The sequence below is a fragment of the Triticum urartu genome, chromosome 1A, assembly GCF_056163025.1.
Source record: "Triticum urartu cultivar PI428250 chromosome 1A, HENAU_Tu73, whole genome shotgun sequence".
NCBI classification, from domain to species: Eukaryota; Viridiplantae; Streptophyta; class Magnoliopsida; order Poales; family Poaceae; genus Triticum; species Triticum urartu.
In genome coordinates this window covers 495,007,188-495,020,738 of record NC_141873.1, presented here as the reverse complement: position 1 = coordinate 495,020,738, position 13,551 = coordinate 495,007,188, and the positions used below count along the sequence as shown (strand labels likewise).

Here is a 13,551-nt window from a genome sequence, read left to right as displayed (position 1 = left end):
CTACAAGATTCCTATTACTACGATAATCCTATCCTATGAACTAAAATAGGCCTAACCAGTAGGATCTCGCTCGTGTACTGATCACACTATGGGCGATTTGGTGGGCGAGGAGACGAGCGATTCACGATGAAGAGTTCCAGAGCCCCCTACCAACCATGTGTTTTATCAACAGATGTCTACAGAACCTTGAAATCGCTGTTGCAAGAGAACCTACCAGGCCTTCACCACCTGCGCCAAGACAGAGAGTTCGCAAGTGGATTCCTCCTAGTGGAACAGCAGTAAAAATAAATGCAGATGGAGGTGTATCGCGGAATGGAAATAGGGGAGCAGCAGCCGCTGTTTGCAGAGATAGCAATGGACATTACCTAGGCGCCTCAGCCATCATCTTTGATGGCCTTGTGGACCCAGCCTGCTTGGAGACCTATGCATGCAATGAGGGGATGGCTCTTGCCCAAGACCTTGCGTTGAGGAATGTGGTGGTGGCGTCTGATTGCTTGGAGGTCATCAATGGTATCAACAAGGGGACATCTGCCACTTATGCCTCAATTCTGAACGAGATTCAGTATCGAAGGAACGATTTTGATGATGTTTGCTTCCGGTTTGAACCTCAGGAAGCTAATTACGAAGCTCATATGTTAGCAAAAGCAGCGTCCTTCCTAGATGTGGGACGACACTTGTGGCTAGGGTTAGTTCCGGATATTATCTATTTCCCTGAATTTTTGAACCTTGAATAAATTCCCTAGTTAACCTCAAAAAAAAAACCTCCCCTTGCGAGTTGCGATTGGACTTTTCAATTTCTTCTAGAGAAAAGATTGAACTTTTCAATTTTCGATTATTACTATAAAAAGGTCCTTTTTGCAAATTTAAAGCAGCTGAATGCTGTGTTCCAATTCCAACTACCAAATCATGGCCACTTCTTTCCACGTACGCCACCTACTAAAATAGCACTTCCTCGGAGTGCTGTATCTTTGCTGTCTCGAGGGAGGACGACTCTTTCTGGCTGGGCGCTCCTCCTCCTACTTCTTCTTCCCTGTGTCTTCACGTTTCAGAAAATCCGTCCGCCCGCCATAGAGGCACCGTGCTATGTTATCACGGACAAGCCCGCGAAGAGGTGGGTAAACGGAGAAGCTCTGAAGAAGATTTTGACAACGGGAGAGGTGCGGTCTGCCTGTTCTTCATTTCCTGTCTTCGTTTGCTGCTCTCGAATCTAATAGTTCCATATTTCAGAACCTTCCTACTGTTTTGCATCAAATTTGTCCATGAATGGGCCTGACTCCTGAGCCTATGTCTCAACAATCCGATGCCATGTAATACTAGTTAGCTCGTCTCAATATCGAAAGTTCTTTCTTTTTTGTCTCTCCGTAAAGGTAGTCCAGGATCTACATCTGCATTCCGGATTACTACTAGTATATAGTTCTGACTTTGCTCTCTAAATGCCATTGATGAAGAAGCATCCTAGAATGACATGACCAATTCAATGACTTGCCGCTCAAGGCCTGTCATAAGCAGTTAACCTACTGGTTGACCTCTGGCCCTTGTGTCCAATGAAGCCTTTAGTTGAGCTTTTTTAAATTTTGACGAACCACTTGTTCAGGTTCGAAATGGACACCCCAACGTTCTTCCTAATTTTTGTCCAACTAATTCAATGAATCGTAGGTAGTAGCTGCTCTCCAACCATCGTCTAAGCTTCCAAGGACAGAAAACAACGTGCCGGACACGCGGCGGCGGCGGCGGCGACGATGCCGGCCGGGGGCGCGAAGACGCGGTTCGGCCGGTGCCCGTACTGCCGCGCCATGATCTGCCAGAGCACCAGCGCCGCCATCTACTACTGCACCAAATGCCGCACTCCGATCCGAGGTGCGCCGCATAATCACCGTGCGACACATGCGCGCCGTCGAGTTCTGCTCTAATTTGCTTCGGTCCCGTTCTGCCTCTGTCCGCAGGCAAGAACACGGAGCCGACAGACGATGAAACGGACAACGCTCTGAGCAGTCTGGAGATCCTCTCGGCCGTCGACACAGAGTCGGTCTTCTCCGACGAGCTCGAGGGTTCCTCTACTACGCAGCCCTCGGTCATCGACGTCGACGGCGACCAACCTCCCTTCTCGTGCGGCTACAACTCCAACTCTGATGCCAACAGCCAGGGGATTGCGGCTGCTTCCTCGCCGTCGCCGCACAGAGGCTTCGGTTCACCACGGGCCGGCAAACCTCGGAGCAATAGCTGCCTACCTCGGGGCGTCGAAGACGGCCTCATTGGCTCGGATGGACAGGACGAGGTTCGAGTCGTTCGACCGGTGAACAGTCGCGTCGATGCGCTCCGGGCGTCGTCTCGGCGGACGAGGCGGGCGTCGAGCGCTTCCGACCCGAGCATTCTGCGCCGACGTGACTTCTCTGTCCCGGATCCCGAGGAGGCGCTGAGGAACGCGTCGTCCGGGCAGCAGCAGCTCCGGCAATCCGCGCTGAGCTCTAGGGAGCTCAGGACGTCTGCCAGCGTGTCCGCTGCCACGGCATCGCCCCTGACGGACCCGGCGTTCCAAAGGGACCTGCTGCACGCGCTGGACAAGCTCCGCGGCATGATTGCCAGCATCGAGCTGCAGCCGCGGCAGGCGAGCGGCGGGAGCGGGGCCGTGACGCGGCGCGACTCTCGTTTGTTCCGGCGGCTGGAGTCGCGGCTCGCGGAGGAGCTTCCCGCCGACAGCGCGGCGGCACGTGGCCCGCGCCGGAACGGTTACTCGAGCGCTGGCTCCGCCTCGTGGTCGTCGTCGGCGTCGTCGTCCAGCGGACAGGGCGAGCGGCACGCAGCGAGGCCGCGGAGGAGGCGCCACTGCCTCCCGGTCCTGGGGGGCGCGCCGTTCGTCGTCTGCGGCGAGTGCTCGGAGCTTCTCCAGGCGCCCACGTCGGCGGTGCCGTCGCGGAGGAGGGGAAGCGTCAGGCTGCGGTGCGGCGGGTGCGAGAAAGTGCTCGAGATGGCGCTTCCCGCGGTCGCGGGTACCGCTGGCCCCGCGCGCCGGACGAGCGGGGTGTCCGGCTCGGGTGAGCTGGAACGCGCGGCGAGCAGGAGCGGCGGTGCCGGTGCGCAGCAGGTGCCGTTGCTGCTGCACCGCGCGCTGGGGTACGACTCGATGAGCCAGCTTCTGCAGAGCCGGCGGTACTGAAGTGCTGAGAGATTTTGATTTTTGAGCGAGCTTTTTTACGGGTTCTTTTTCACTAATGGTTCCAAGGCAAATCTAGCACTTGGTACTGGTAACTGACCTTTGTGTGTTGTGGCTCAATTGTTACATGTACAAACGTGATTCTTCTGTTCTTTGGATGGCGCATGAAAACAGATTGGCGTCACCACAAAGTCCAAGCTTTTTTAAGTCTCAGGCCTGATCCGGTTTGAAGGATTTTTATATAAAAAAGCATAGGATCAAAGATTCGGAAAGAAAAATAAATTATAGATGCATTCGGTTCGTAGGAAAAATACGCACGGGAATTTCGTAGAAATATTATTCATTTTTTTTGTTTGGATGAATCTATACACCCACTCAAAGCTCATTTTGTGCGTAGAAACGGGCAAGACAATCCTTTAGGATGGCAAATTTCATCCTATCAACTTTCTATATACTATTTCTAAATCCTACGTTTTGATTTCCTCCAAATGAAATGAGGTCGAAAACCAGATTAAAAAAATCCGAAATTACATTTGAGATGGCCTTAGCTGGAGTTGCCGAAAAACGAGTGTGTTTCTTGCACCCCAGGTCTTCTAGAGAAAGATCAACATCATGAAAGCATGGAGTGACTCGGGAATGTGGGTTGGGAAGTTGGTTTTGCAAATGAGCTTATGTTATTGCAGTTTGGTCCGATGCCAATTGTCCTCCAAATAGCTTTTGCCTTGGGGCACATGGAACAGGTGTAAGCATGTCTGTGTGTGGTGCAGGCATCTGAGACACTTGTCTGGCTGTAGGATAGTCTTTCGGTGTAGGTTTTTGCAAGTGTTTAGTTTGTCATTGTGCAGTACCCATCCAAAGATCTTGACCTTGTTTCGAACCCTGGAGGACCACACCAAGTTCGGTGCAGGATCATCAACTGCCTTGTACTGTTGTACATGGTGGAGTGTGCGGCCTTTGTTGAGAGAGCTTGGCCTCCAACAATGCATCGCTGATCTGGCGTTTCAAAGAGGAATACAATTTGCATAGGAGAACTCATGGAAACATTTTCTTGTGTTGCAATAGTGGTTAGTCTATTACGCAGGTCAGAGCCGATCTCCTCATGTAAGATAATATGAACAAATGCATTTGGGTGCGGGTGGTGAGAATAAATTGCAAGAAAAGCAGTGGAAAGTTAAACATGTAGTAGCCATCTATCTAGCCAAAAGAAAAATAACTTGCCATCATGCACACAACATTGTATTAATTCTCTCAAACTGTCTAAATTTGTGTGGACTAATCTGGCAAGATAAGATCCCTTGTCTCCATAAGCGTCAGGAAAGGATGACTCGTGCATGATCCACTGCTTCCAAGGTAGGCTGGTGGGATGAAGGAACTTGAATGTAAATTTGATCATAAAAAAAAAATTGTGCCTGAATATTTTTAATACCAAGATCACATGCAGATTTCGGTTTACAAGCCTTGTCCCAGTCAACCAAGCATTGTGCACCGGAGCATGTATCTTTGATTGTCTCTTTTTATCCAATATTTCAATTAGCTTTGTAGGGGAGAGAAAAGGGCCCCATAAAATAAGTGGGTAGTGAGTCTAGCACGGTAGAGAGGAGTACCAAGAGCAGTCCCTTGGTAAGGAGAGGAGCAGTACATCTAGATAGATATAGATCGAATGTGTCAACGATAAGTTGGTAGGCTGAGGCAGGGAGTTTGTTGGGGATAATGATAAGCCCAGGTAGGTTCGAGAAAGATGGGAGGCGCCATGAATTATAATTCTTTTCTCGGTGCTTATTTTAAGAATGTCGCCCACAAAAGGATGAGGGAAACAGAGTATGCACTGCAATTCCCAGGGAGTTGCTTCACTCTTCTCTTCCGATGCGAGAAAGATGCGATACCGTCTGCCGATGTTGTCTACGATGGCTTTCCTCCCTTACAACCTTTGGTCGCTGACGGGATTGGTGTCGGCTGACGTCACGCACGACAGGCTAGTTTGCTTAGTGCTTCGGTCCGCCATGATCTCCTCTTTGTTGGTAGCGATGCCAAGAGGGAATAGATTGCTTCTCGATACCTTTGTGATGCAGTGCCTTATGTCTTTGGTGTGGATCTATGTTCCAAGCATGATTTTGCCTGACGGTGGCAACATTTTCGAGACCATGTGTGCTTTAATCTCGCTGTCATGTTGGTGTCTGCTATAACGGTTTGTCTTCCATTTTGTGGCCTTGTTCCTAATGCAGCGGGGTTGCTGGTGTTGCCTCCCTTAGCACAATGGCAACAATGATCTCATCTGGAAGATTGTCAGCGGGACACGATATGTGTGGTTCCGGGATGATGGCTTCGTGTCTCCACTTCGAGGAGGGGGCAGAGAAATTCTTTACATTGAAATTCTTACATTATAGAATGAATCAAATCTTCCTAAGTACAATTCAAACCTACCACCAATCATTCATAGTTCGCTTTGTCGGTTCACAACACAACTTTGTCTACTATGACACTTATACGACCATGGAAAGTTGGTGTCTCCCCTTTGTCCATCAAAGCTTCGGCTACAATGGCGTACATTGGCAACACATGTTTTTTTGCGTTTAGGTCCCCCAAGATTGTACATTCATCTTCTGTGTGGTCCTTTAGTGTTGTGCTTATAGTCTTTCAGTTGCCTCTGTATCTGTTGGAAATATGCCCTAGAGGCAATAATAAATTGGTTATTATTATATTTCCTTGTTCACGATAATCGTTTATTATCCATGCTAGAATTGTATTGATAGGAAACTCAGATACATGTGTGGATACATAGACAACACCATGTCCCTAGTAAGCCTCTAGTTGACTAGCTCGTTGATCAATAGATGGTTACGGTTTCCTGACCATGGACATTGGATGTCGTTGATAACGGGATCACATCATTAGGAGAATGATGTGATGGACAAGACCCAATCCTAAGCCTAGCACAAAGATCGTGTAGTTCGTATGCTAAAGCTTTTCTAATGTCAAGTATCATTTCCTTAGACCATGAGATTGTGCAACTCCCGGATACCATAGGAGTGCTTTGGGTGTGCCAAACGTCACAATGTAACTGGGTGGCTATAAAGGTACACTACAGGTATCTCCGAAAGTGTCTGTTGGGTTGGCACGAATCGAGACAGGGATTTGTCACTCCGTGTAAACGGAGAGGTATCTCTGGGCCCACTCGGTAGGACATCATCATAATGTGCACAATGTGACCAAGGAGTTGATCACGGGATGATGTGTTACGGAACGAGTAAAGAGACTTGCCAGTAACGAGATTGAACAAGGTATCGGGATACCGACGATCGAATCTCGGGCAAGTATCGTACCGATAGACAAAGGGAATTGTATACGGGATTGATTGAATCCGCGACATCGTGGTTCATCCGATGAGATCATCGTGGAACATGTGGGAGCCAACATGGGTATCCAGATCCCGCTGTTAGTTATTGACCGGAGAGTTATCTCGGTCATGTCTGCATGGTTCCTGAACCCGTAGGGTCTACACACTTAAGGTTCGATGACGCTAGGGTTATAGGGAATAGATATACGTGGTTACCGAATGTTGTTCGGACTCCCGGATGAGATCCCGGACGTCACGAGGAGTTCCGAAATGGTCCGGAGGTAAAGATTTATATATGGGAAGTCCTGTTTTGGTCGCCGGAAAAGTTTCGGGTTTTATCGGTAATGTACCGGGACCACCGGGAGGGTCCCGATGGTCCACCAAGTGGAGCCACCAGCCCCGGAGGGCTGCATGGGCCAAGTGTGAGAGGGGACCAGCCCAGGTGGGCTGGTGCGCCCCCCACCAAGGCCCAAAGCGCAAGGGAGAGTGGAAGGGGGCAAACCCTAGGCTCAGATGGACCTAAGGCCCACCTAATGGTGCGCCCCCCTCTCTCCCCCCTTGGCCGCCCCCCCTAGATGGGATCTAGGGCTGGCCGCCACCCCTAGGGGTGGAAACCTAGGTGGGGGCACAGCCCCTCCCCTCCCCCTATATATACTTGAGGTTTTGGGCTGCCATAGATACGATTGAATCTCCCTGTTGGCGCAGCCCTACCCCTCTCCATCCTCGTCTCTCGTAGTGCTTGGCGAAGCCCTGCTGGAGTCCCACGCTCCTCCACCACCACCACGCCGTCGTGCTGCTGCTGGATGGAGTCTTCCCCAACCTCTCCTTCTCCCCTTGCTGGATCAAGGCATAGGAGACGTCGCTGGGCTGTACGTGTGTTGAACACGGAGGTGCCGTCCGTTCAGCACTAGGATCATCGGTGATTTGGATCACGACGAGTACGACTCTTGATTCGGCGGCATCGTGGGATGAAGCGGCCCGGACCGACCTTACACGTACTCTTAGTGAAACTGGTTCCACCGACTGACATGCACTAGTTGCATAAGGTGGCTAGCGGGTGTCTGTCTCTCCCACTTTAGTCGGATCGGATTCGATGAAAAGGGTTGTGACGCCCGGATAATTAGGCTACAGTAATCCCATGTTAATGATGCCACGTCATCACGGTTACTGTTGTTAATCTCGCGTTAGTTCAAAACCGGTTCGAGTCCCAGTTAAAAATCAAACAAACAAATGAACGTTTTCAAACATTAAAACTAAAATGTTCTAACTGTGACAAATAAATTATGAGTAATAATGTTGGAGAAACCAACATTTATTATAATATTTAGATGCACTAAAACAACCAAAACAGAGGGCAAGATAATTAATTTAATGCCTTTTATAAAGTTATAACAATATAATTAATTTAATAGTGTGCCAAAATAATTGTGGCAGTGGCCTAATTAGTAATACAAATTTAGGTGCTCATTTGATATTTTATGAAACTAAAAGAAAAGAAACTTCAAATGAAAACAGTAAAGAAATAAAATAATAAAAACAGAAAACAAAACAATACAAAAAAAGGAAAAAAGGAAAAGGAGAGAACCCCTCCCTGCTGGGCCGTGGCCCAGCTGGCCTCCAGGCCGCCCGGCCGGCCAACCAGGCCAGCGACCGACCCACCCTCGCTTGCCCTTATCCCCCGTAACCCTAACCCACCAAACCGCAGCACCTCCCAGTCCCCTCCCCCCACGATCCCCACGCTCCTCTCCTCCTACCCCCGATCCAGATCGGGATCGGGGCCCTCGCCCCCGACGAAGCCGCCGTTGCCCAGTGCCTCCGGCCACCCCCCTCGCCGCCGCCCGCCTCCCCGTCTTCCCCCGCATGGCGCCCGCCCCACCTCGACTCGAGCTAGATCGGATCGATCCCGCTGCTCGATGCCCGACGCCGCCCCGCTGCTCGACGCCGGAGCCTCCTCGCCGGACTGCCTCCCCATCGCGCGCCGTCCACGTCTTCCTCCCCGAGCCCCACTGCCCGTGCCCTACTGCTCCCCTGTGAGCTCCCCTCCCTCCTCTCTCTGCCGTGGCCGCGCCCTCCCCCCCTCACGCTCGGCTCCATCCCGCGCCGCCTCGGAGCCGCCCACGCCAACCGCTACCGAGCTCCACTGCCGCCGTCGCCGTTGCTCCGCTCACCGGCCGCGAGCGCTGCCCCGGGAGCCGCCTACGCCCGGCCACCATCGCCTCCGTCCCGCGGCGCCTGGCCGCGCCCACCAGGGCCGCCGTCGTCTGGGGCCGCCCCTACTCCGGCGCCGTCCTCGCCCGGCCGTGCCACCGCGCCTGCTCTGCACCGCGGCTCGCCGCTCGCGCCCCCCCGCCTGACTCTTCGCTGCCTGCGCCGCGCCGCCTCATCCCTGCTGCGCATGTAGGCCGCGCGCGCGCCCGTGCTTGCCCACGCCCCGCGGCCTCCCCGCGCCGTGCCCCTCTGCCGCCGTGCTCGGCCTGCTGCTGTGGCCTCGGGCACGAGCGCCCGCACCCAGCGCCCGCCCCGTTAGCCGCCGCCCAAACCCGCTAATGCCCTCTGGGCCACAGACACATGGGACCCCCCCAGAACGTTTTTTTTTGTTAAAAAAAGAATTAAAAATAAATAAATAAATAAATAAATAAAATATTAATTTAATCAGTTAATTAATTAATCAACTTAAATAATCTGGATTAGATTAACCTAATCATTTAGTTAAAACTAACTAACCTTGTTGAATTATTATGAGACTATGACAAGCGGGACCCACTAATTAGTTTAACCAGTCAACAGTCAATGCTGACTGGGCTGTTGACTTTGACCGGCCCCATCAGTCAGCCTCTGCTGACTGGGCAGTTGACCAAGTCAACTGGGCCTGCTGGTCAGCCACCCAAGCCCATCTATGGGTACACTTCTAAGTACCCATAGCAATTTAACATTTAATTTTTGAATTAAAATTAATTTAGGAAATGATTTAAAACTTTAAAATTAATATAAAATAAACCGTAGCTCGGATGGAAAAACTTTGTACATGAAAGTTGATCAGAACGACGAGACGAACCCGGTTACGCAGCCCGTTCGTCCGCCACGCATCCCTAACATATCCAACTCGCAACTTCCCCCCTTCGGCTCCTCTGCCCGAAAACGCGAAACACCGGGGATAATTTCCCGGATGTTCCCCCCTTTCACCGGTACCACCTCGTACCGCGTTAGGGCACACCTAGCATCACGCTTTGTCATGTCATGCATCGTTATGCATCTGTTTGCATTATATTCATTGTTTCTTCCCCCTCTTCTCTCCGGTAGACTACGAGACCGACGCCGCTGCTGGTGCCCAGACCGACTACGCTGTTGACGACCCCTCTCTCTTGCCAGAGCAACCAGGCAAGCCCCCCCCTTTGATCACCAGATATCGCCTACTCTTTTCTCTATACTGCTTGCATTAGAGTAGTGTAGCATGTTACTGCTTTCCGTTATTCCTATCCTGATGCATAGCCTGTCCTTGCTACTACTGTTGTTACCATTACCTGCTATCCTACTGCTTAGTATAGGATGCTAGTGTTCCATCAGTGGCCCTACACTCTTGTCCGTCTGCCTTGCTACACTACTGGGCCGTGATCACTTCGGGAGGTGATCACGGGCATATACGATATACTTTACACAGTTACATTACCTGTGATACTGTTCGGAGATGGGGGCTGAAGGGGCAGGTGGCTCCATCCCGGTAGAGGTGGGCCTGGGTTCCCGACGGCCCCCGACTGTTACTTTGTGGCGGAGCGACAGGGCAGGTTGAGACCACCTAGGAGAGAGGTGGGCCTGGCCCTGGTCGGCGTTCGCAGATACTTAACACGTTTAACGAGATCTTGGTATTTGATCTGAGTCTGGCTACTGGCCTATACGCACTAACCATCTACGCGGGGACAGTTATGGGCACTCGACGTCGTGGTATCAGCCGAAGCCTTCGTGACGTTAGCGACTGAGTGGCGCGCGCCGGATTGGACCGTAAGCCTGCTCTTGTATTAAGGGGGCTAGTTCTGCTTCCGGCCGCGTTCGCAATGTGCAGGTGTGCAAAGGGCGATGGGCCCAGACCCCTGCGCCATAGGATTTAGACGGGCGTGCTGACCTCTCTGTTGTGCCTAGGTAGGGCTGCGACGTGTTGATCTTCCGAGGCCGGGCATGACCCAGGAAAGTGTGTCCGGCCAAATGGGATCGAGCGTGTTGGGTTATGTGGTGCACCCCTGCAGGGAAGTTAATCTATTCGAATAGCCGTGATCTTCGGTAACAGGATGACTTGGAGTTGTACCTTGACCTTATGACAACTAGAACTGGATACTTAATAAAACACACCCTTCCAAGTGCCAGATACAACCGGTGATCGCTCTCTCACAGGGCGACGAGGGGAGGATCATCGGTTAGGGTTATGCTATGCGATGCTACTTGGAGGACTTCAGTCTACTCTCTTCTACATGCTGCAAGATGGAGGCTGCCAGAAGCGTAGTCTTTGAAAGGACTAGCTATCCCCCCTTACCCCGGCTTTCTGCAGTTCAGTCCACATATAATAGCCTTATTCCAGTTGATACCAATGCATACATATGTAGTGTAGCTCCTTGCTTGCGAGTACTTTGGATGAGTACTCACGGTTGCTTTCTCCCTCTTTTCCCCCTATCCCTTCTACCTAGTTGTCGCAACCAGATGTTGGAGCCCAAGATCCAGACGCCACCGTCGACGACTACTCCTACTACACCAGAGGTGCCTACTACTACGTGATGCCCGCTGACGACGACCAGGAGTAGTTAGGAGGATCCCAGGCAGGAGGCCTGCACCTCTATCGATCTGTATCCCAGTTTGTGCTAGCCTTCTTAAGGCAAACTTGTTTAACTTATGTCTGTACTCAGATATTGTTGCTTCCGCTGACTCGTCTATGACCGAGCTCTTGTATTCGAGCCTTCGAGGCCCCTGGCTTGTAATATGATGCTTGTATGACTTATTTTATTTGTAGAGTTGTGTTGTGATATCTTCCCGTGAGTCCCTGATCTTGATCGTACACGTTTGCGTGTATGATTAGTGTACGGTCAAATCGGGGGCGTCACAAGTTGGTATCAGAGCCGACTGCCTGTAGGAATCCCCCTTCCAACTCCTTGGCCGAAGTTGAGTCTAGTCGATGAAAAATGTTTTACTAACATGGCTGTGCGGCCCATGGGCCCACGTCGCCATTGGGTGGTAGTAGGGTCTTTTGTTTCCCGACCTATACTCTGGGGCTTTGACATCTCTCCTATTCGGGTTAAATGAATTTTGCTAAATCTAACATTAGGATCTCGTTATCACTTTGACCCGGAGAGCCCCTTATTACTGATGATTGTCTGCTGCACGTGAAGACCCTGAAAATACTCTCCGCTGTTAACCCGAGAACTTATGTTCATCGCGTTTGCAATTCCCCTTCCACCGTCAACCCTTATGGATAACTACATGCAGTTGTTATTCTTACATTCATCCCCAGTTGGTCTTGTTATTACAAGATACCCCGAAATACTCGTCGTTGTTCGATAATCCTTTGAGCTTACTGCCTTGCTGTTCTTTGTCTCCTGAATACCCCTATGGATAATTCTCGCACTTATCGAGTATCCGCTCATCCCCCAGTTGTTCATGTGTTTCACAATGGTCTTCGAAATACTATTCGATCCTCCAAACATCCTTAGTAGCTTATTGCTCTGCAATGCTTGTCGGCTTGCATTATGGATGCTTTCCATATGTCTGACAATATTCGTTAGTATCCTTAGGCACCGTCATTTTGATCCTATTGATTCAACATGAGTGCGAATGCACGCAATCATCAGTTGATCCTTTTAAATTATCTTTCCGGCTCAGATGTCATTTTAAACATGAGCTGCTTCTCAACCAATCCAATTGCCGTCGATTGTACCCCTAAGGTTATTCAACTTATCCATCCCTAATCAGAACATTGCTTCTGATCCCTTGATTTGAAAATCATAATTCCTTTGCATTTGAGCTCTGGATTAGTCAGTTGTTTCTATAATCCAATGCCTTTGCATTGTTACTTCCTCTGGTTGTGTGTCGATGCTCACATCAGCTCTGTTATGGACCGACAGATCCCTTAATGGATTTTATCCGACAGCGTCCTTCATATTCAATAACCTTGTGAGCCTTCCACGGATATATAAAGCCTTGGGTAAATTGTATCCTTTGTTTTCTCAACCATGCTCTGCTCTCGAGCTGGTGGTATTTACTATTAAAGCTTGTGGTATATGTTTCCACGATGCCTCGATGGGTTGAACCTATGCCTTCCCTAATCTGTGCAAACTCGAAAGATTTCACAGGTCCTACTTATCTGGTATTTCACCAGGTAAAACTTTCAACACTAATGCCATTATCAAAACGAGAAGTGAATGTAAGGTTCTGCTTTGGAGAAGTGGGAGTCGACCTTGAACTTTGTGTTCATGCCCATGGGCCCAATGTGGAGTCTATCAAGGAAGCTTCCTGTATTAATAATGGTTCCCTTGTTATAAGTTCATCTTGTATCTATGCTGGTCCTTTGCAACCGTGGTTCCGACCATGATTGATCATCTTTGATTCTTTTCTCGGACAAGTCCTCTGCAGAACAATGCACCCGTCCAACCTTTATTATGATCTACTTTCGAGTATTACCCCGTGGTATCTCGATACTAGCACAGAACCATATTACTTCTTATGAGTTCTTCAAGTATTATTTCCCACCGATTCCAATTTTTCCCCGGTTTCTGAGTTGTTAGACACTCAAGGACACTGATAAGTGAATCAATTTCATACTCCGATTCAATAACTCTAAGTAATCTCCGTTGCTTATAAGTTTAATAATCCTTCAAGTCATTCCTAGCCTTATCGGTTATATCATCATCGTGCAGACTTTTAACTGTGCTACCTGGTCCTTTTTCCCGGAGCACAACTTTCGACGATGAGCTAAGCTTATGTCGATCTTCCTTGTCTTGTCGTTTCACCCCGAACGGCAAGCTTGATCCCTAGTTGGTGTTGTATCCGTAGTTCCAATAGTCTTTTGCTGCATTAGTTCTTCTGCTTG

The 13,551-nt window shown here is 50.1% G+C and overlaps 1 protein-coding gene across 1 annotated transcript; it reads left to right on the top strand.

Annotated features, from left to right (window-relative positions):
* The first annotated feature begins 948 nt into the window (after positions 1–948).
* LOC125536370 (uncharacterized) lies at positions 949–3,303 on the top strand. The gene is made up of 3 exons (XM_048699575.2): positions 949–1,157; positions 1,657–1,857; positions 1,944–3,303. The coding sequence occupies exons 2-3, from the start codon at positions 1,740–1,742 to the stop codon at positions 3,152–3,154; spliced, it is 1,329 nt and encodes a 442-aa protein (XP_048555532.2). The 5' UTR covers positions 949–1,157; positions 1,657–1,739; the 3' UTR covers positions 3,155–3,303.
* The last annotated feature ends 10,248 nt before the right edge of the window (positions 3,304–13,551 follow it).